The 25123-nt window shown below is 30.2% G+C and overlaps 1 protein-coding gene and 1 long non-coding RNA gene across 2 annotated transcripts; both read right to left on the bottom strand.

Annotated features, from left to right (window-relative positions):
- Positions 1-195: 195 nt before the first annotated feature.
- Positions 196-4942, bottom strand: LOC125370795. Its single transcript, XR_007216869.1, has 2 exons — positions 1477-4942; positions 196-1222 (listed from the first exon to the last, which is right to left on the bottom strand). It is a non-coding gene; the product is annotated as an uncharacterized LOC125370795 (long non-coding RNA).
- A 542-nt stretch (positions 4943-5484) lies between these two features.
- LOC8276667 (metallothionein-like protein 4B) lies at positions 5485-6109 on the bottom strand. The gene is made up of 2 exons (XM_002520881.4): positions 5972-6109; positions 5485-5861 (listed from the first exon to the last, which is right to left on the bottom strand). The coding sequence occupies exons 1-2, from the start codon at positions 6052-6054 to the stop codon at positions 5687-5689; spliced, it is 258 nt and encodes an 85-aa protein (XP_002520927.1). The 5' UTR covers positions 6055-6109; the 3' UTR covers positions 5485-5686.
- Positions 6110-25123: the final 19014 nt, after the last annotated feature.

Here is a 25123-nt window from a genome sequence, read left to right as displayed (position 1 = left end):
TTTCTATTTATTAATTTAGCCATTTTTTTATTATTTATATTTATGTCTGTTTTGTTTGTACATACTTATTTAGTTAAGTTTATGATTCCGATAGTGGATGATAAGGATGTTCAATGCTAAACTCTTTGTATGACATGTTAGAAAATGGGATCAGGAACCAAGAGAGTGCTAGAAATTGGGATAACAATAGCAGTATTATGTGAAATAAAAAATATACCCATTTGTGCGCAGATTAAATGAACAAAATTTGATTGAAATTTTTGCCAAATTTGCACATTAACTTTCATTGCTTGCATATTACTAGAAGAAAAAAAGTAAAATAAAAAGCATAATCTATGAGATCTAAATAGAAGCAAGATCATTTTTTCTTTGACTTATGTTCTTGTATTTCTCGTGGAAAAATTTGAGAATTTATAGCACTTCATCAATCATGACATCACACTCACTCATCAAGCCACAACTTATCGATCTTGCCTCCATGGGAAACCTTCGAAGTTAGGTGGATATTCTAGAATAAGCTATTGACTTGAGAGCCTGGATTGGGTATAGAAAGTAGACTCTCAAAGTCTTGACAAAAGAACACATGCCACGTATATTCGAAGAGTGATATGTCAAATCTTCCACCAAGGGAAAATCCATTGGATAAGGGTGTCTGGCAAGCTCTTCATCCAGTCAACTTAATCCTCACCAGTGAAATCAGCTCTTTGCTTGATAGTGACGCGAGTCTGCAAATGCTCTAGCTCATACTTGGTAATGTCTCTTAGAACTACCACTAGTTGGAGCTTCTTGAGTAACCAAGACTGTAAAAAGAGAAAATGAGAAAATAAAGAAAAATATAAAGAAAAGAATACGCTAAGTTGAAAATCCAAAAAAAGGACGGCTTAGGTAGAAATAGAGTCTAGTAAGCTGAAAACCCGAAAGGGCAGCTCGGGCAAAAGTTAAGACAAAAGTCTACTAAGTTGAAAACCTGAAAGGGCGGCTTAGACAAAAGTTATGGCGTAAAAGTAAGAAAAGAAAAGAGATTTGATTGCTATCTGCATGAGATTGTCACGAAGCCAATTGTCATTGCACAAATGTTAGTACAACCACAAGGCAAAATAATTTAGTCCTTGCATGCTTGAGTTATCTCTAGATCCGCACTTCCTATTGTCACCATGACTTTCAAATTTTTGATATGCATCATCGTCTTCATCATTTTCTATCAACCATTTGGCTCCATGCCCTGTGACAGAAGAGTAGACAACCTATAAGTCAAAGCGTCAATCTGTTACTAATGAGTGTCAGATAACCGCTGTCCAAACTAAAGGATGATTTTCAGAAATGCATTTCATGTCATATATAACATGAATATCACATATCTTCACTACTTTTAGTTGATGAGATCTATATGTATACTTGTGTATATATCACTAACCTGTAATAGGAAAATAAGAAGTTCAAAAAGAAAAAAAGCACTCAAACTACACTCAAGTTTACCTTCCAGAGCGGAGATGCATCAGTTTAGTTCTCGAAGAAAAAGTTTATCAATTTACTTCCTCAAGCGAATATTATCAAGCTTACTTTTCAAAGTTAAAGATCATCAATTTATATCCCGAAGCGAAATAATCATCATCCTAGAATAGAATACAATCAGTGGAAGATCATCAATTAATATCCCAAAGCGGAAGTTATTTGAGAGAGTAAAGTACATGCTAATTCACAACCTGAAGTAAAAATTACAACATATTTGTATCCCAAAGCAAAAAGTAATCAAGAAGTCAAAGGAAAGTCTTTGCAAGTACAAAATCAACGAGCGTGGTTCCCAAATCAGTAGGCATGCTCCCAAAATCAGCGGATGTGGTTCCCAAATCAACGGGCGTGGTCCCTAAATCATCAGGCGTGCCTCCCAAATCATACGGGCATGGTTCCCAAATCAATGGGCATGGTTCCTAAATATCGGGCGTGGCACCCAAATCAGATGGGAGTGCTTCCCATAATCAATGGGCGTCATTCCTAAATCAAACATGCGTAATCCTTTAATCAAAATGGGCAAAGTCCTCAATTAAACTAGGTGAAGTCCTCAAACACACAAGTAGGCAAAGTCCTCAAACATACAAGCGGCCGAAGTCCTCAATCGAAGCAGGCAAAGTCTTTAACCTAAGCAGGCGAAGTCCTCAACCGAAGCAGGCGAAGTCTCAACCCAAAAGTCGAAGTCCTCAGCCCAAACAGGCGAAGTCCTCAATATAAGTAAGCAAAGTCCTCAACCCAAGCGGGCGTAGCCCCCACATCGAATAAGCGATAGAATTTTAAGTTTACGAGGCGTAGCTTCTACAGCTCACATATCCGTTTATTATATCCTTGATGCCTATAATTTGTCTCAATCTATTTAACGCATTGCATGCTCATAAATTTCGACGAATTGGGAGCAGCTGTCAGCATCCTTTTTTCGGATCTATATATCGAGAGAAAGATAAAAAATCCTATGATGAAAGTTACTGCCTTCTCGGATCTTGGAAAATAAAGGATAGGTGAATCTAAGGCTAGAGTTTAGGTTAATCCAACTGGAATTATCTTTTTAAAATTAATTTGAACCTAATTGTTAAAAAGATTAAATTTGAGGGTCAAAATAATAATTTTCATAAGTTTAAGGACCTAATTGCAATTTTTAAAACTCCTATACATATGGGTCTTTTGCATTCTGACATTATCTTTGTACGATGTTTTCAAGTCTAGATACATATTCTAGAAGATTTTCTTAACGATAATCATCATTTTTATTGATAATTATTTAAATTTAAAAAATAAAAAATATTTATCGATATCTTCCTAAAAACTATTGTCTCATTTAGGGTTTCCCTTGAAACCCTACCTCTATAAATAGAGAAAAGTGATTCGGGTTTAGGGCAACAATTTACAGCTAAGACTTGGCAATAAATGAGATTGATACATAAGAGACACTGAAAAAAACACAAAGAAAAAAACCAGAGAGAAGAAAGAAAAACATTATCGTTTTTAGTTGACAGTAAAAGATTCAAACCACTAAGAAATAACAGTTTTAGGAAATAAGACACTAAAGAAAGAACCTATATTTGGAAACTTATTTCTAAATTAACATGAGATTTCTCTGCACCAGATCTAGCATTAAATTCCTACCCGGTTTTTGACTTAATTACATCCTCATCACCTGAGACTCGCAAATCCATGAACTATAATGACAACCTGAGGGTTCCTTCAATCATGCATCCATCATCATCCTAGAAAACCTGAGGTTCCTTCAATCATGCATCCATCATCATCCCAGAAATTGGGTCATTCGTTCATTTTTTATATCTTTTGTTATTTGCTTTTAGAAACATTATTAGGATTATAATTTATGATCGATATATGATTAGGTTAGAATTTTTATAAATATGCATGATTATTGAATTTTAAATTTGATAATAAGAACTCTAAAATTTTAAAATATGATATTTTGCCAATGAAAATTTTGAATCTAATTAGAAACATCGTCATATGATTAATTGTTTAGCGATCTTTCTATTATAATTAAGTAATTTAATGTGTTTCATATCATTACATGATTGATTTGCCATTTGTTTGATTATTGTACTTTCAATTTTAGGTTTTTCTTAATCGCTTTTTTGGTTTCAATTTTAGATTTTTCTTAACCGCTTTTGGTTTCAAATCTTTGGAGTTGCTTTTTCCAATAAACGTTGGTTTAGAGTTTTTCAACCGTTGAACTAATTATTGTTATTTTCAATTAGTTATTTATTTTGTTTTATTTCAAATTCTAGTTATTTATTTTATTTTATTTCAAATTCTAATTAATTTTACTATCTGGCTTTGGAAATATAAAAATATACTGACGAATTGATAAAAACCGACTTGAAACCCTAGAGCCAATCGACTCAATGCTGAACCAATTAGCTCTGTGTTGAGCCCATCCCATCGGCTCTGCATTGAGCCAATCAATGGAGGTTGGACTTGAATAACCGATTGCCTCTATGGCCTCCATTTTTGTTAAACGAATAATTTTTAAGTCTTTTCTCTTTATAATCATAATTGTATGATCTTGCTTGTTACATAATTAATTAAATATTTGTTACATAATTAATTAAATATTTATTCTTACTTCCTGCATGACTAATTAAATATGTGTTATATAATTAATTAATTAAAATGAGCTATCAAATTTATTCAAAAGTACACAAACTTTAACACAAAAATAAATTTTATAAATTTTACAATTTTTAAATAAATTTCTTCAAACAAATCTATAAATTTTATAATTTTTAACTAAACAAAATGTAAAAATTATAAATTAAAAACTCAAATCAAATGAGCTAAAACATGCAAAATGAGCTCACATCACGTATCAAAATGGGAGGAACGAGCTAAAAACATGCAAAATGAGCTCACATCACGTATCAAAATGGGAGGAACGAGCTAAGAACTTGAATCTTAACTTTATTAGTTCTGAATTTACGGCCTAGCTTTTGAACTAAACTTGTAAAATATTTAATGGACTAAAATCAAGTTTAGATAGAAAAAAAAAAAAGAGAACACTTTCTGAATCATCAACATTTACAAAAATAAAATAAAAATTAGAGTCTAGATTTTAAATGTACTTTAAGCATTTTGAATAAATACAAATTTTAATTATTACTTCGCTTATTAAAATATTAATTTAATTATTTGTTTATAAATACAATATATTCTCCTATAATTAATAAATTTAATGAATTAAAAATTATTAATCACCAAATATACTAGCTTCTTAAAATTCATAAAGACAATAATATATATATATAAACCGAAACAAAAGAATAGTCTAATTACAACTTGCACAGAAAACTACTTAAAGAAAACCACTAAATATTAATAGAAAGTAAATTTTTCTTTTTTTAACTATAAATTATAATAATAATAAATTTTTAAATTCCAAATTTTGTATGTCCTCTTTTTTATTATTATTTTAATTGACTAGTTAATTTTACTTAATTTTTGCTATATTCTAAAATTATAATTTAAGTTTAATTATTATTTATAATTTATTTATTTTTTTGGTTACTTTTATCCATTTTAATCTAAATTTTTTATTTATTAATACTTACTTTCAGTAATTATTTTGTTTATTAATTATAAAAATCTAAAAATCAATATAATTTATAATATATTTTAAAATTTTTATCCAAAAACAATCTTAAAAGAAAAGAAACGAGAAATTTTTATTTTAATAAAAACGTATCCAAATCGTTTAATTTTTTTTTAAGTCATATATTAATTTTTTTAAAACTTTTTTTTAAATCACATTAACTTTTTTCTTTTTTCTTTAAAATCCATCACTTGTCTTATCAATTTTTCTACGATCGGCTTTATTGTCAATAGATGCTTTAATAGTTATTATATTTATATATAATATAGAAATTAGTATCAATAGGTAATATATAATGAATTTATTGCTAGTTAACAAAATTTTAAAAATTAAAACAGAAAAGAGGCAAGTAAATTTAAAGGCTGATTTAGACACTCACCTTACAAGCCCAGTTTTATTGATTTGCTAGCAAGAGACTATAGAACATCATCCTATGTAGTCCTATAGGTAAGCAAATATATACAGTGTTTCATTGGCCTAGGCCAGAGCTGGGCCAATGTAAAGGCAACCTGGAAGGCTGCTTAAGCGGCACGCAGGAGCTAGGAGGGCAACCTAAGAGGCACACGTAGCGCAGGTGCAACCAGGGCCGCACTTGCAACTAGCCCTGCCAACTCCTACTGTCTCCAAACCCTTTGGGCATGTGCATGGGTTGCATCCGCAGTGCTCTCCGCAAGAGCATTTGCTGTGTGCATCTCCCGCCCCACCTGCCGCTTGGCTTATTCTGCACCTGAACCATATTTCATACATACTCTGCTTTTAGAAAATAGCTATAGAAATGATAAACAAGAGCATTAAACACGAAAGAGCGTGAAGATGTGTGTAATTCATAGTTGCCACCTGCATGCTGTACCACCAGGGCAAGGAACAGGGCATCCACAGCGGTCATTACAGGCAATACTGCCACCTCTTGTGTCTGCCATTTTTGCTTATTCTTGTACCCTTTCTTCCTTCCTGCTTTGTTTATGGTTTTCACCGCCTTTGGAGTCCTCCTTTTATAACAGGTGTTTGAGACTGTAACAGATGTCACGTAAAGTACAAGGCGACTAACACATGGACAGTTACGTGGTTAATGCTTGCACCGTCTGCAGACTATTTAGCAAACAAGTGGAACATAAAAAGACATTTAGATATGTACGTGTGTTATTAAATTGGTAGAGAATTGTGATCCATTAATTTTAAATGGACAGTATAATATTAAATATAAAATAATCCTATATAAATTATTTTCTATTAAATACAGATGTACATAAAATTGATGTGTCTTCATCCTCTCATTGCTCTCAAGGAGGAGATAACAAAGTTAAGGAACTAAAAAAAACTTTTAGGAGGAATTGAAATAAAAATGCTAAATTAATTTAATCGAAATTTAATACGCCGTAGGTAATAATATGCGAATATCCATTTGTTTATATTTATTTTAAAAGTATAATTTATTTTAAAATGTACGGTTTAAATTTAAAATAATAAAAATAAAAATAAAAAAAAAGAAATAAAAGTAATTATATTTTAAATGTAATTTTTTTTATATAAAACAAAAATTGAATTTATTTATTGTTAACAGTAGTAATAATACTTAATCATAATTAAATATTAATAATTAGTTTCAATTATTATATTTAATAAATAAATAAAAATTATGTTTATTTAAATGATAAATTATTAATTTACTTGTTTAAATATTTGTAATTGATTGGCTAAACACGTATTTAGATATTTAAATTTTATCTGTTTGGTTATTTTAATATTTTAAATCTTCATATAATTTAATAGATATCTAAATATTTTACGACACTTAAATACTCTTTAATATGTGACTTCATTCAATATATTTGTTTACTGCTTATAAGTATTTCGATATTATCAGAAATTAAATTTAAGTGTATATTAAGTTAAATAAAAAATTAAAAGTAATTAAGAGGTAACAAAAATATAACTCAAATATTTATTAGGTTAAATTAAAAGTTAAAATGTTAGCGGAACTAAATGATCAAGATTCAGATGTCTAAACATGTACTCTAATGACTTGATTTTTATAAAATGGACTTCTCATTCTTTAAAGGGAGGAACATGAGCGATTCTTACATATGGAGTGTCTTACTTTAATTTTAGAGTACTCTTTGATGAATCCAAACACCTATAATGAAAATTACTTATTTTTATCTCCCTTTCCGTGTTATATTCTCACTAACAAACAATATAATGGTAAGAACTGAATAAATAATCTATGTTTTCTGAAATAAATACTCTTTGTCTCTTAAAATAATTTTGAATAACAATAAATAAATAGGTATAATATTTTAACAATTGGAAAATTGTAACATAAAATTGGTTCTCCTCTTGAATTTTTAAACAAAAAAGGTCTCTTCTTGAAAATTTAATTTTAGGATAATCCGACTTAAAAGAAAAATAAATTGTCTATGAACGGACGGATGATATTTTTATAACATCTCTACGCGTGTCTTTTTTTTTACCAAGAATATTGATTAATTCACTAAAGAAGTGGAATGAAATACATCATACATAAGCATAGATATGAGATTAGGAGGAATTGTACAAAAATATCCTCCTATTGATAGCAAAATCACTCTTCGAATACCAATCTGCCACTCTATTTGTTTATACACAAAAATAACTAAAATTAAAACCACATCTCCATTCTATGAGCTCATGGATCTCACCCACAATTACAATCATCTCCCAATGAGTTTCCTTATTGTGATTAGCATAACTTCCTATAACCATCAAGGAGTTAGATTCAAAAACTACATTTCTTAGATTATGATTCATTGAGAATCTAGTTGCCTCCCTAATCGGCAAGGCCTCGGCCACCAAAATAGACTTACAGTGGTATCTTTTTTGCTGCTGCATGAAGTAAGTGACCTTTGCCATCTCTACAAACAAACGCAATTTGCACCTCCTCTCGACTTCTCCTATAAGATGTGGTAGAATTCATCTTTAGAATACCTCTAGAAGGGGGGCACCAACTCCCACTCCGGATTTTTTATGGCCTTAAACAGTATTGAAGAGTCAATACTTCTCTACACAATGAGCTTAGGGCTAGGCAGTATACCATTAAGAACTCTATTAGTCTTTGCAAACCACAAACCCCAATATATAGACGCTAATAGGGCTAATTGATATGCTTCTTCCTTTTGACTAAACTAGATACACATTACTGACCACCATATCTTAAAGTTGCCAAAACCTTCCCCTTAAGGGCATTAACCAAATGGGCTTAGGAACCAGGCTCTCCTAGCCTTCTCACAGAAAAACAAGCAATGCTCTAACTCATATTTTTCTAAGCAGCTTTGGCACACACCATTCTCAGCACATTTCCTTCTAGCCAAATTCACTCTCATCGTTGGTGAATCATTAATACACCACTAGATATAGGTTCTTATATTTGGAGGTACTTTAAGTCCCTACACCAACTTTCAAAAACCATTACTATGAGTACTTGAAGTCAAACAACATTTTAGGCCCCTGTTTTATCCATTTAGTTTTTCAATAGGTGATAGCATGATCTCATTGAATATGTCCCAACCTTGTCATAATGCCACACTCTTACATTTTGGCTTGTTCTTCTACTTATAGGGATACTCAGTATGGCACACATTTCCTCATCTTGAAACATCTCCTTCAAGAGGTTCAAGTTCCACTGTCTCCCCCCACTTTTATCTATCAAGTTTGAAACCCAATGAACTTGAGGGTTTATTGGCCTAAGTGATGTAATTTTGAAAGCTTTTGGGGATGGGACCCAAGCTTCGGCCCAAATACCTACACTTGAGTTTATATTCCACCTGACCCCTTCCTATAATAGATTTCTTCCCTCTAATAAACTCATCCATACTTTTGAGGGTCTAACTATTTGGAAATTGATAGTAAAATATAAAGAAAGATGCAATGGAAGCAATTTAAAATTTTTCTTAATTCCTACTAAGGATCTCATTAATTAAGATAGCCATGACATACAAAACAAGCAAAAAATGGAGAAGGCTTACAAAGAGAGTTTTCAGCCAATCCAAGAAGTGCTTCTTACTTTGTTGATTCTTGATTCTTCAAGGATGATTGATGAACTTTAAATCTACTTAAGTGACTAGCCTCTCTTGATGATCCACACAAGCTTCTAAGCAAAGATTTCACTGAGCCACTTTTAAGAGATTTAGAATAGATGTTGGAGATTGAATGCTGGTTCCAAGCAAGGAGATGAATTAATTAATCTTATTGATTAATTCACCTAGGGGATATACTTCTCAAGAAAATATTTTTCTTTCTTAGATGTGCTACCATCCTTCTACTTGCACCCCTAGTTGCCCCATATGCATCTCTTTCTATATATATGGCCTTTAATCAAAGTTCTTAAAGGTTTAGAATTTGTACAAATCCTAACTTACTTTAAGTTGGATCTTGTTATCCTAAATGGACTTTAATTAATATAAGAACTAATCCATGGATAATAACCCATCATAGGCCCATTATACAAGGACCATTAGCTCTTAATTAATTAACCTTTGATTAGGCCAATTATATATGAGCTTAAGCCCAATGCTTAAATCCTCATTTTAATCCTCACTTAAAGCCTATTTGTGTATGGTCCAAAAGGTTCCTAACATGTTGGCAATGAATATGGATTATGAATTAAACTCTTTTAATTCAATGTTAATTCTCTAATGTAACTTAATCCATATTAATAGATCAAGATCTAGCAATGCATCATGACCATCCAAATATATAGGAATGATTAAAGTGCTTTAATCAACCTTTTAATATAATGCAATCCTTTCATTATACTTTTATCCCAATTGATTCATAAAGCATGGATACAAGTGTCAACTCTATAATTGAACCAATCATATTTGTTCTTGATAATTTTGCATTTAATATTTTGAATAAGATCTATGAAACACTTTTCATAATCTTCATTTATACAACCTTAGCCAAGAATTTCTATGTTAAAGCATATTAATAATGATCAGGATAAGGTCCCATAACATATTACCTTGGGTAATAAATTCTTTATTGATAACTTATTATCTTCATATGACTCTTAGTATACCTAATGACTATCCCTTAAGCGCTCCACAGATGGGAGAATAAAAGATAGTATCAAAGTATAGTAATCCTTATATAAGATAATATATTATTATATCAAGTTTAAGGATCATGTCTTATATGATTGCACAAGAGTATTGTCCATAAACACTTGAGGTAAATTCCATATGGATTACTCAATAGGCTCGTGTTCAATGAACTTGTTCTTGGAACAAGTACCCATATGCTTATCTCAAAATCTCCATTCCTCAACCTTATGAGACAAATTGCTTACTTTATAAGTGATAACGCATATGCTAGTCTCGAGCGTTTAATCAATATCTAATTCTTGATCAAACATCGACTATGAAAAATTTATGAATCTATGTAATTAAGAATCTTATCCTTTTCTTTATAGTTTCTCTTAAATTTGTATTCACATTCCATAGTGTTCATCTATAATGGTTTAGATTATTCCTTGATAATACCTAACTACTTGTAACAATTAGAGTTCAATAATGCCTTTAGTATAATTGTATGCCATCAATTGTGATGTATAAATTAACACAAATCATATGAAAACTCTTTATCTTTAGGGCATACTCTATACTAACCCCTTAAGCAACATTTAGAAAATCAGAGTAAAGGAAATATATGCCTTTCAACACTATTGCACAAAGAGACTTAGGGTTCCTCATGATACTCCATCCCATCTTTGCTAGTAAAGCTCGGTTAAACTGTTCCAGCTGCCTAAAACCTAAACGTCATTCTCCTTTAGGTTTTATGAGATTATTCCAACCTAGCCAATGCCACTTTCGATTCTCAATATCTTGACTCCACCAAAATCTCACAATTAACTTGTCTAGTTCCTTTGTGATGTCAAGTGGAAGCTTAAATACCATTTTTATATAAGATGGTATCGTGTGGATAACTACTTTAGTAAGGACCTCTTTGCCCATATATGTTAGAGATATGCTTCTCCAATTTTGGATTTTACTTGTAACCCTCTGAACAATGAACTCACACAGTTGCACTTTCAATCTGCCCACACTATAGGAATCCCTAAATATTTTATGAGAAACAGACACTATGGGATACTAAGAATATTATACACTTTCCTCCTCGTATCCTCCTTAATGTTATAACTAAACATGATTGATTTCCGAGTTGATGAAGTTCATTCTCTATCCTGAGGGCAAAGCATAGTCCTTAAGGATAAAGATAATTTCTTTCGAGAAAATTTAATTTTCTTATTTTTTAAAAACAATTAAATATTTTATTTTTATTTTTCATCATAATTATCAAATTCTAATATATAAATTCAACTTATGTTATATTAAATTAAATTAAGGAATTACAACTCCAACGTGGATAAGAATTTAGGTTATATAAATTCAGAAAATTTTAAAATATTACACACATTTAAAAAATTTATAATATAAAAAATATTAAAGAGTTATATCAATTTAAAAAATATTAGTTTTTTTTAGAAAATAAGATTATATTATTCTAAGAGAAAAATAATTTTCATTAAAATCTAATAATAACTTAATTTTGAATGAGTTTGATACTTGATAATAAATTTAGGGATTAAATTAATTTTTTGATAAATCTTTTTAAATAATAATCTTTTTAAAACCCATCATCCAAGCAAGGATAAGGACATTTAGAGCTCCCCATACTTCTACCTCAAGGGCTGAGCAAACACTAATTTTATGAGCAAAACCTGCATTACTTTCCATCAACTAAGACTTGTTACATTATCCATAAATTGAAAATACTAAGACTTCTAACATTGTTTTCTGACTATAATTAAACTAATTATGAGCTTTCACTTGATTTTATGTATTTATTTTTTTCTATTATTTTTCTTTTTTCTTATTTTCTTATTTTATCATTTATTTTTTTAGCTACTATGACAAGTAATAATAGGAGAAAAATAAAGTTTAAAATTCTATTATTGATTGTCTTCAAGAAGGATAAAAATAATTTAATATCAAAATTATGATGTTCTCAATGTGCTTAATTAAAACTTCAAAAAATCATAAATTGAAAAAATAAAGATTTTTTAAATATATTACTTTGTATTATTTTTATGTTTTAATTTTACGATTTTGCTAATAAAAATTATTAAATTTTTCAGAGAAATAAAATAGGTGCTATCATATGGGGCAATTCACTGGAAAAGTTTGAATTTTTTTTTCAAATAGGAAAGATTTATGTCATTCGTAATGGTTTTGTAAAAAAATAATAATTCTCAATTTTTTAATATTTATAAATAATTTGAATTGAAGTTTAATCTTAACACAATTGTTACGGAGCATACAGTAAAAATATCTTCATATTTTTTAATTTATAATTTTAGCTCTTTTAGTGATATTAGAAAAGGTGCTAAGGAGGAAAGCGAAAAGAAAAACATGCATCCAAAAATTATTTGGTATGTTGTAAGTTTTTCAAACTATATACAATTATATATTTAGTTTAGTATTTAAATTAAACTATTAAATGCTCTAATAATATTTTTATGTAGATTTTTTAGCTATTATGGTTTACATCAAACCTGCTTTCACTACAAATAGAGGATGTTATAAAAGAAATATGATCATTATAACTGTAAAGTAATTATTTATTTTCTTCATTTTCATACTTTATTTTCTTATTTTTTTCTCTTTAATTATTTTAATAATATATTTTAATTATTTTTCTTGATTAAAATTGTTTATAAAAATATAGGTTGGAAAAGCTGCAATTAATTTTACGGGACAATCTAGCCGAAGACAAAGGCGCAATGATTGAATATTTAGCTAGAAATAATGAGAAAAACTAATTGTTGCTTTATCTAATGTTAGATATTCATTTTATAAAAGTAATTTTATTTTAAATAAATTTTATTTAGAACATCAACCATGGATACATGCATATATGTATATTATTTTTATTTTTATTATTTTTATATATTATAGATGACCTATAATTGTCTATAAATTATACATCTACACTTCATATTAATCCAAAGATGATTGAAGTAAATGAGCTATGAGATTTGTAAGTAAAAAATTATAAACTAATTACTTTATTTCCAATTTAATATATTTATGCTAATATTACTTATTAGCAATATGTTGTGTTAATGCACAATTATTATAAGTTTATGATATACATATTTCATTTGAAATATCTTATTTATAAAATAACTACATTATAAGAAAAATAATCTTATTTAATTATTATTTTATTTTAATAGCACTTAATATTATAATTTTACTTATATAACTTTAAAATTTAATAGTTATAAGAAATAATTAGAAAATTCATAATAGATATATAATAAATTAGTGTTATTATGTAATCACTAATTTTTTTATTATGTTTAGTTACTATTTTATTTTAATAAGCATTTAGTAATATCATTTTATTTACTTGTGTTAATGTACAATTATTCATAATTTTATAATTTAAATTTTGACTTTAAAGTATCTTATTTTAATTATAAATATGTTATATTATAAGAAAGTAATTATATTTAACTATTATTTTACTATTAATAAGTACTTAATATTACCATTTTACTTTAATAGCTTTAAGATTTAATAGTCATAAAATAATAATAAAAAAATAAATATATAGTAAATTAGTGGTAATATACAATCACTAATTTCTTTATTATTTTTAGCTATCATTTTATTTTTATAAATACTTAATCATACCATTTTATTTTATTAGTATTTAATACTAAAATGCTTTTTGTATTATTATTTTTTAATAGTATTTAATATCATAGGTAAAGTATCATATAACTACATTAAAGCCGTATATATTTGTTTATTGAAACATGTTCGCATGCAGTAAATATAAGAACCAAGACGCATAATTTTTTGATATGTATGATTACCATAATTAATGTTATTATCTTTTCATAAGTTTCATAATTTCTTTTTCTAAGTTTTAATTATTTTTAAGTATATTATAGTTACGTTCTAAAATTTAAAATGTTTAGCGGACTAGAGTTCATCCTATTGATATAGATAACAAGCTCGCATGCACTAAATGTAAGAACCAATACGTGAAACATGTTAATAGGTATGATTACCATAATTAGTGTTATTATTTTTTTCATAAATTTCATAGTTTCTTTAATTTTTTAATTATTTTTAAATATATGATAGGTATATTCTAAAATTTGAAATATTTAGTGAAAATAATTTTGTACAAACAAATTTATATCAGAATGCTCAAATTTTACTAGATATATAATAAATTTGTATAAGTATGCTAAAAATTTGTTAATAGATATATAATTTAGTATATTATTAAATTTATTTAATATTTATCTTGTTTCTTTAGTAGAAAAAGAAAAGAGAAGTCAATTTTATAAGAAACTGACAAACATGCAAGATGATAAAAAAGAGTTGCTTAGAAAAAAAGTCAGTTACTTTCTCTCAATGAATAAAAATAGAATTAGAAAAGAAGTAACTAATATTTAATTAGTTACTTAAAATAACATTTAATTTAAAATAAGAAAATAATTTCTTTTAAACGATACTTATTTCATAATGGAGAAAGTAATATACTATAATTTATAAAGGAGATGAATAGTTAAGTAGTATAATTAAATTTACCAAATTTTAATTTAATAATAACTAAAAAAAGAATATATGATAGAGATTTTTTGTATGAAGTTTTTGGAATGGAATTTATCATATTTGTTATTTATAGAAATAAATGGGTACATCTTGACACATAATTATATCACAATAAAAATAATTAAGAAATATAAAAATAAAAAAGATAAGAGATTTTCACAAAATCTCTTCTCGGTCCCATATATTTCCTTTTGATAAATTTAATGCAATAACATAAAACACAAAGCATTGAACTGATAATACTGAAAAACTCTTGATATTAGAAGGTTGAGTTACTATTTTATTGATCCAAAGTGTAGCAATTTATACAAATGATGTGTAATAGATTTAGCTAAACTAATTGAGTTATCGTAACCAAACTGGCTAAATAATAGAACTAATATAGCAAGAATATTAACAAACATAGAAGTAATTTTGAATATAGTTTTCCAAGTATCAAGGAGTAATATATGCTAACATGCCCCCTCAAGATGGACGGCGAGTAGACACTCCAATCTTGTTTTTGAGCTGGTGAAAGCGAGACCAAGGCAGAGCCTTTATGAGAGTGTCAGCTAATTGATCTGAAGAAGAGACATGTGCAACTCTCAGCTTACCACTCTGCACTTTTTCACGAATGAAATGGAAGTCAAGTGCCACATGCTTTATGCGAGAGTGAAAGATAAGATTCGAGCATAGTTGAGTAGCACCAACATTATCATAATAAATCACTAGACAATGCAGAATGGGAATATGCAGCTCAATCAAAAGAGATAAATCTGACTAAGTTCAACAGCGGTGTTGGCAACATTACCGATATTCAGCTTCTGTGGATGATCGACCAGCTGTCCATTGCTTTTCCAAGAGATGGGATTCTTACCGAGATAAACTATATAGCCACCAGTGGATGAGTAATCATCTCGGTCACCCCACCTCCCCCCCCCCCAAATCTACATCTGCAAAAGCATGAAGGTTAAGTAAAGATGACTTGTGTAGCTATAAGCCATCATTGATAGTGCCAAGAAGGTAATGTAACAACCTTTTAACACATATCTAATAATCAGATGTGGGCCGATGCATGTATTGAGATAAGCGGTTGACAATAAAAGCAATATCGAGTTAACTAAGTAGTAAATACTAAAGGCTACCAACCACAGCTCGATACTCAGTAAAGTCAGCTAATGGAGTACCGGAGCAAAGGGAGAGCTGAGTGGTAGGAGAGAGAGAGGTCTGAACGGCTTCTGCCTCAAGCATCTTTGTTTTCTTGAGTAATTCAATGATGTACCTTCTTTAAGACAGGATAAGGCCGTTGCTATTGAATATAGCTTGTACACCCAAGAAATAAGATAACTCCCCAAGATCCTTTAGTAAACATTTCCTCGCTAAAACATCAACAAAGTCATTTATAAGTGGAGTATGATCCCCTGTGAGAATTATGTCGTCAACATAAATAATCAAGTACAAAACATGATGACCATCAAAGTATATAAAGAGGGAGGTATCAGCAACAAAATTCTCCAACCCAGACTTAAGTAAAAAATTGCGTAATTCTTAATACCAAGCCCTTGGGGCTTGTTTAAGTCCTTAAATGGCCTTTCGAAGCTTGCATACATGATCAGGCTTGTCTATGTCAATAAAACCCTAGGATTGCTTTATGTATACATCATAATGTAAAGAGCTTTATAGAAAGGCATTATTAATATTAAGTTGCCGCAACGTCCACCCTTTGCTTACGGCCAAGCTGAGTAGAATTTGAACAGTTGTTGGTTTCACAACAGGGCTAAATGTATCATAAAAATCAAGTCCTGGGCAATGGTAGAATCCTTTGGCCACTAGGCGAGCTTTGTACTTATCTACAGAACCATTAGGCTTTCTCTTAATACAAAAAATCCACTTACAACCCATTAAATTGTGTGCAGAATTGGATGGAACAAGCTCCCATGTGCCATTTTTAACAAGTGCATCAAATTCAGTCGACATTGCTATGCGCCAGTCAGGATCTTTCAAAGCTTGGGTGACGGTGTTTGGTTCAATATCTTTAAATTCAAATAACTGAGCAAGCCAGTTCATTTTGAGTAGGGGTTTATGTATATTATTGCAAGCTCGAGTTACTATAGTATGAGTAGTAGTAGCAAGTTTCATGGAAGCTTGGGATGGTGGTAGAGTAGGAGATTGCTATGGAGTTTGGACTGTAGATGATGTTTCGAGTGATAAAGTTGGAGATGGAATCGATATTTGTATCGGTGGTGGTATCCAAGTTGTGAGTGAATTTGAATGAGGTCGTGACTCTTCGGGTTGAAGGTGTTTAAATAGGAATACTGACTCAATGAACCTAACGTGTCTAGAAGTATAGAATTTGGAATTTTGAGTATCTAGACAGAGATATGCACTTTGTGAAGTGGAGTAACCAATAAAAACACAAGATTTTGAGTTAGAATCCAGTTTATATGTTGTATATAGTTTAAGCCACAAGTAGTATAGACATCCAAAAATTTTAAGTTTAGAAAAATTAGGACTAGGATTAATATCCTTTCATATGGTGATTGATTTTGCAAAGTGGGACTGCTCATACGATTTATTAAATACACAGTAGTGGAGAAGGCATACAACCACTATTGTAACATAATAGAGGCATGAGTTAACAAAGATAAACCAATTTGCACAATGTGTAGATGTTTTCTTTCTAATAAACCATTGTGTTCATGTGTGTGTGTGGTGGAGTTGTGAGATGTTCAATTCCATTTTGAGATAGAAAACTTTTTAATGCAATAAACTCTCCTCCATTGTCAGAGTAAAATATTTTGATGGTTTGGCCAAAGTATTTTTCCACAATAATTTTATATCGTTGAAAAATTTCTTTTACCTCGGATTTGTATTTTAAAGGGTAATACCAAGCGTATTTGGTGAAATGGTCTACAAAAATCACATAATATTTATATCCATCAGTAGAGTAAATTAGTGAAGTCCAAACATCAGAATATATAACCTGCAAAGGATGAGTGGAAGTGATAGTAGAGGTTGCAAAAGGAAGTTTTCAACTTTTATTTGAAAGACAGGAATGACAATAAGTACTAGTTTCGGAAGAAGAAGACACTTAAATTATTGACAAATATCATATGCTTCAAATTTGACATTGATGGATGGCCTAACCGAAGATGCCATATGGAGGTGTGGTTTTGACACTGAAGAAGGCAATTAGAGTGTCACGACTCGATTTGTGGGTCCGTGACCGGCACTAGGGAATGGGTAGGCGTAAGGCCACCAAATCCGATAGTAAGCCTGACTATTCTCTAACTCAAACCAAATGCAATCCAGACTCTGTCCATTGGCACTTTTCCACAATTAAATTTTAGCCATCAGATACTACAAATTAAATTCGATCTGCCAGCATAATTAGGCAAGACCTGAATTTAGATAAAATGACATAATGATAAATTTAAAATTCTTACTGCGAAGATTCTAGAATTTTAAAAGTCAACATACCAATAAAACATCAGTTACATTAACCTGAAGATGAAGGAATCGGGCTGCTAGATGAAAATAACTGCAGAAAATCTAACGACACCTGAAAAATAGTGAAATTAAGACTGTCAGTCTCGACAGTGAGTTAAAATCATATATCCCAAAAATGAACACAAACACTTCAATAACTCATTTGTTTAATTAAAATAAAATATTAAGTCATGCAAAAATGCGTATCATGTCATGCTTCTATAAAATAAATTTTACATATTATGGGATGGAGTACCTCAGTAGAATCCTAATTCTCATTACTAACCAATCTTAGCCTTTCAGCTCTCTCGTTCTAATAGAATTGACGCCTAGAGAGCGAAGCTCGACCAGGGTCCTTTAATCCAGTCTGATCACTTAAATTCCCAATAAAGTCGGTGCCCAGGGAGCAATGCTCGACCATGGGTCTTTACTCCGGCAAACTCACTCTACTTAACCTAGAGAGTTAAACTCGACTAGGACAAGTCCTAAGTTTACTTTTTTAAAATTTTATCTTTTACTATGTCTCAGATTCATACCGGTGCGCACGCGGTCCTGATGCAACCCATTAGGTGGCATGTTCTACTGCCGTCTCATCCCGAGTCAACATGCATTCATAATAATATTGATGCAGAAAATGATATGTATATGAATAGTAGTTAAATAAATAATTAAAATATCAAATCATTTAGTCATAACTATTACGTAAAATCTTAGCATGATAAATATAAACAGATATATGATTTTAACTCATAGTTCTGACAACCTCTTAGCCCTGCTCTGATACCTCGAGTGGAGCGAGCCGAACTGACGGATTTATCTAATCACGGAAAAAAATTCAATAAAAAAAAGTAAAATATTTAATAAATAAGCATAGGCCTAGCCTCATAGAATTAACTATCTAGGAATTTCGACCCGGGTAAATTCTACCAAAAATTCGGCAGAATCTTCCCTAAATACAAACGTTTACCCCCCGTAAAATGGATCTAGGACCTACCAGAAAACACTTTAAATATTTCAACAATTTACTTAACAGGAGTCGGGTCATCAAGACTTTATTATTTTTCCCGACTCTACCGCCCATCACAAATCACGATTATTGGCAAACGGGCCGACAATTATTATTTTAACTAACAATCCTCATAATATTTTCTAATGCCTAACAGAATAAATAAACACATAATTTTATATCAACAATACAACCTCTAAAATCTACGGTCTAGAGAATTACCGAGACGCTTGATCACTCAATCGACTCGCCTCCAACCGCTAGAGTCCGATCGACTATCCGAATGCGCCTACGAACTCGAAACAATGTGATGATGATGATCCTAGCATCTGATCTTCCGATCCGACTCCCAATTATCCAGAGAAATTTATGAACGATCTCGACCGTCGATTTTCAAATAGAGTCTGATCGCCACGAAACAGGTACCATTGGAAAGCTTGAGCTGAGGGGAGTCCGGATATATCCTCGGATCAGCCAAAGCTCACTGAAACTTACCAAAAAAGTAAAAAATTAAAACCGCCCCTATTCTTTTCACCTCGCTGGATCTTGCAATTCCGGTAGCCTCAAGGGTGGCGATGGTCGGAAAAGAAAGCCCAGAAGTTGTTGATCATTTTGAGCCTAATAATGCCACAAATGGTCGCCGGAAACTCCACGATCGGCAGCAAGAAACAACTGCCATTTCTAGCCATTTTCCATCGCTTGCCGTTGCTTCTAGCCACACGAACGAGCCTCCACCACCCATCCACCATTGAAGCTGACATAGCTTCCTCTCTCTCTCTCTCTCTTCTTCTTCTTCTTCTTCTTCTTCGTTCTCTTTCTTTTCTTTCTTTTTTCTATCGCAAGTTGGTCCTCCAACTTTGCTTGTTCATCATTTAGTCTCTCAACTTTCTTAATTTCTAACAATTTCGCCCTGCAAAATTTCCGGTTAATCCTCCAACTTTACTTTAGCTTTTCAATTAAGCCCCTAACTATTTAATTTGGGCCAAATTAAAATGATTGAAAATATAAAATTACTTATTTACCCTTGCTTTTAAAAGTAAAATTATCAAAATGCCCTTACTCACATATTTAATTACAAAAACACCAACCATACAAATTTCATTTAAAATCCAAAATTAAAGCCATTATATTTTTAATCCTTATTCCAAAATTAATTTTCAATTTAATTCTAACACTTAATTAACTTAATTAATTAATTTACTAACTATTTTTCAATTAAAATCAACACCATTAGCTAATTAAAATTTGCTATTCCCCAATAAATTCTTTTTATAAAAATATTATTTACCAACTCTTTCATAACTTTCAAATATAGAATTTAATTCATATACTCATATGGGGAGAAGATTAAGTGACCAAAAACATAATTTATATCTCAAGAAATTTACTTAATTAATTTTTTGAAAATCAAACTAATTAGATATAGAAAAATAACTCTCTTATTTTTATCTAGCATTAAAATTCTATTTTAAATCATCCCAATTAAATTAATATTTTCAAGGTCAGCTGTGACATGATGAGAAGCACCACTGTCTAAAAGTCAATTCTGATTTGGTGAGGAAGTGGCTGCATAGTGAGCTTTTGGTTGCCATGGTGGTCTTGTATTTGATGAAATAGGTTGGAGCTTGTAAGATGGGCATCTCTTTGCAGTGTGTCCTTGAATTCGACACAATTGACAGTAACCAAGGTAAGGCTTTGAGTGCGGTTGGTGGTGTTATTTGGTGACAACCCAATATTGCGGGAAGGCATGGAGTTGTTGTTTGGGTGGGTGGTAGAACGCCAATTCCCTGTACCATTTGATTGAGTTGCAATTTGGCAGTGATAGGGAAGGCTGTCTCCAGCTTTGATTTTTCCAATGTGGCTTCATAATTGAGCAACTTTTCGTGTAGTTCTTCAAATGAGATGGAAGGGTCTCTTGCTTGCACTGCTCTGGTAACTCTTTATAATCATCCCCAAGTCATTCTAAAATTAAATCTCTGAGATCTTCTTCATCGTAGGGTGATCCCAATAGAGCAAGTTGATCAGCTTGTGCTTTGGCTTTTTGAAGAAATTCAGTCACAGTGTCAGATCTTTTAGTCATCTGTTTGAGCTGGTGTTTGATTTGCTTAATCCGTCCTCGAGACGGTTTTGCGTAGGTGTTGGCTAAGATGGTCCAGGCTTGCTATAATGTTTTGTTATTAGCAACAAATGGAATAATTGTAGAGGAGATGGAGCTACAATTGCATTCAAGATCAATTGATCCCGACGAACCCAAAGAGTGTAGGTTGGATTTGGTGTTGGTTAATCATTAATTTGTATTGTTATAGGAGGACATGGTTTGGACCTATCAATATAACCAAAAAGATCATATCCAACGAATAAGGTGTGGAACTGTAATTTTCAGGCTAGATAATGAGTTTTAATGGGGCTTGAGCAGCGACATTGATAGATATAAGTGTATTATGAGGTTCATTTATTTTCGTATGGCGGTATTTAGATTATGATTGTTAACCATGAGTTGGGCATGAGCAGAAAATAAGGAAAGACAAGAATAAAAGAAGGGGAAGAAAAACTTTAATGCTCTGATACCATGAAAAAATCTTAATATTAGAAGGATGAGTTACTATTTTATTGATCCAAAATGTAGCAATTTATATAAATGATGTGTAACAAATTTAGCTAAACTAACTAAGTTGTAACCAAACTAGCTAAATAATATAACTAATATAGTAAGAATATTAACAGACATAGAAGTAACTTTGAATATAGTCTTCCAAATATCAAGGAGTAATATCTGCTAACAAATACATCAAGAAGCTATATAAAGAACTTCACTAGAGAGAAAGTAATGCTAATAAAATTATATAGACAAAAGTGAGAGAAATAAAAAAGAAAAGAAAAAATTGTGTGAGTTAAATTTATTTATAATAATAAGAATAAGGAAATTAAAATAATCTACCAAATTTGAGTACTAATAATAATACAAAAAGCTAAGGTCTATAATAATAATAATAATAATAATAATAATAATAATAAAATATTTATATTTAAAATAATTTTTTATTAAAAATAATTAAATTAACACTAATTGGATTAATGAGTGGGTAAGGGTTATATAATTATAAGTCTAGGTACTTATATAAATTTTAAATGGGTTTATATGGATAAATAGGTTGTTTATTCTTCAATCCATATCCATCCATAACTATCCATTTGCCACCTCTGGGCAATGGATTAATAATAATGGGATAAAGGGTCAAATATCTTTCTAAATTTGCGGTTCAAAATTAAATAAGTCTACTTTTAGCTATTTTAATAAATAGATTCAAAATTTTTATTTAAAGGCCAAATAGATCCATATTATAAAAAAATTATAAATCTATCTATCATACTTTTTATTTAAATTAATCAAATAAAATAAGATTCAAAAAAATATTAATTCTTAATATTGAAAACTATATCTTTTCTATATTAAAAATCATTTTTTTTTGTTTTATTGAAATAATCAAAATTAGTATTTGTTGTCTCTATTTTACTACTATTGTCGACTTTTCTAAACCATCGTCAACACGGTTACTATCAATTTCATTAGTTTAGTCAAAATTTAAATCTATGTGACCTTTATATAGAAGTTACGGATTTATTTATTAAAATAATTGAAGTTGAACTTATTTAGCCGTGAGGTTCAAATTCGATAAGTATTTGATCCTTTTTCCAATAATAATGGATACGTAGAAACAATGACAATTGTTATCAATTCGGATACTATTTTACAATGGCAGTAGTTGACAATTTAGATACCATTTTATTGTCAATTTCATACATTTTCAAAACATAATTATGCATGAACTTCTTAAATTCCCATAAATAATAATTAAGAATTTATTAATTAATAAAATAATTAATTTATTGAATATAATTATAATGAAGCCGGTTGGATCTAAATGTATATTAGAGTTTCGAAATGTTTCTTTCTACAAATCAATCATTCATAAATCAAAAAAATTAATATATATAATTAACGTTTAATATAATATAAATATAGTAAATACTTATCGTTATAATATATAAATATTTTTTATTCTAATAATATTAATTCTGATGTTTATTTTTAAACTGATTATATAATATTAATTTTTGCTTATATTTTTCTAACTATGAAGGAGACGAAAAATTTCTCAGAATTAATAATATTAATTCAGATGATGGCTATCAGAGAAAATCAGCAAATTTCTTTAAATTAGGCCAAAAATCAGCTATGTTGTCATGGAATAAATGCTAGAAGTGCAACTTATGCGTGTTGTGTCAAACTCAATTCAAGCCTGGCAGTCCATGGCCAACACTTTGGCTATGAACTTACTCAAAATGTTTAGCATAGAACTATTGCATATTTGGCAGGCATACAATTTTGTATCCGGGGAATGCTAATTTTAGGGTGACGTTCCTAAATTGCAGGGGTTGCTCATTCATATAGGTGCTTTTCCCCTTACTGGGATTTCAACAGGGAACAAAAATGATCTCTATCCAAGTTATTTGATGTCATTTTGATAAAATCAATAGGCGTTGCCTAAAAAACCAACCTGTTGTCATAATAGCTAAATTCAACAGCTTATTGTCTATCATAGTAAACTCTTAATCAGACATCAGTTGAAATTTTTGTTTGTTTTTGAAAGAAGAAAAGTAAACTGGCACATCATGTTTTACATCTTCTTTGTGATTCAATTTGATTCGGATACAGATTCTAATCAATATAATAGTTATATGTTCCTTACAATCCTAATAAGAAGAGAAATGATAATCTTAACCATCGTCCAACTACTATATTCCAGCAATCTCTTGCTCATATATATATATACATTACCTGCAATAATTGGATAACAGTTTACTTATATACCTGAACAGGACTCTTCTAGAGTTGGCAAGGGTGGCTGTTGATGGTCTTATTATTTATTATTTATGCAGGTAATTCTTCAACATCTCTGAACTATCTGGTAAATTGTATGAAATTTTAATGAAGCAAAAACACATAAACCATGTATCTGTCAATGCAGCGACAAAGCGGGGTTTCAAGTTCGAATGCATGTTTGCACCAATCACCATCCTCCTAGTGAATTGTCTTGGTTCAAGTTGGCATGGAGAATAAGCAAGGGTTTGAAGTTTTTCCTAATTTCCTGCACTATTACATGGATGCTTGTGATCGTTCTTCATAATATAAGAATAGTGATCTCGATTACTCTTAGGCAAATTACTGTACCATGTGTTCTATAGGATTCCTAAACATTCACAGTAATATGCTAATATCTTTCAGGGTTTGCTTAGTCCAGTAAAATAAATCATTTACTTCTATCCAAATATTTCAATGACCTTATTCGTGTGATGACATGATTTAATGTTACTAGCAATTCGTTATTATTTACCTGTAAGTTTTTCACTACTATTTCATATTTAGGTTACCCTGGACAACGGAGAGCTAAAGTTGTAGAATTGTCTAAATTTGGACGACCGATGAGTCACTATTACTGCTTCTGTAATTTCATCTTTTGCTGTTAGTTTGGTTGTGTCTTACTTAGATAACTTCTGATCCTGATTTTTAAATTGGTCTATGATGTCTTCTAATTCAGTTTGAGTGATTTTTTTTTTTTAAAGATTTATACTATCTTTTTTTTAATACATTTCTTTTACCAAATATAAAGTTATATATTTAATTAAAACCCAAAGCTCCATCTTTCTATTTTTTTATAAAATTAAAAAAGCTACTTTTATACCCATTTTTCAAACCAAATCAACTCCAATAGAGACCAAAGAAATAACCCGTTTGATGTGCTGAAAGTTTCTATCTTATAGGTACTTGACAGTGTCCGA

The sequence above is a fragment of the Ricinus communis genome, chromosome 8, assembly GCF_019578655.1.
Source record: "Ricinus communis isolate WT05 ecotype wild-type chromosome 8, ASM1957865v1, whole genome shotgun sequence".
NCBI classification, from domain to species: domain Eukaryota; kingdom Viridiplantae; phylum Streptophyta; class Magnoliopsida; order Malpighiales; family Euphorbiaceae; genus Ricinus; species Ricinus communis.
This window is presented reverse-complemented; position numbering and strand designations above follow the sequence as displayed.

Coding starts and splice junctions, on each gene's coding strand:
- LOC8276667 (XM_002520881.4), bottom strand. CDS start 6,054: ATGGCAGACACAAGAGGTGGCAGTATTGCCTGTAATGACCGCTGTGGA. Junction 5,862..5,971: donor CCTGGTGGTACAGCATGCAG/GTGGCAACTATG, acceptor AATATGGTTCAG/GTGCAGAATAAGCCAAGCGG.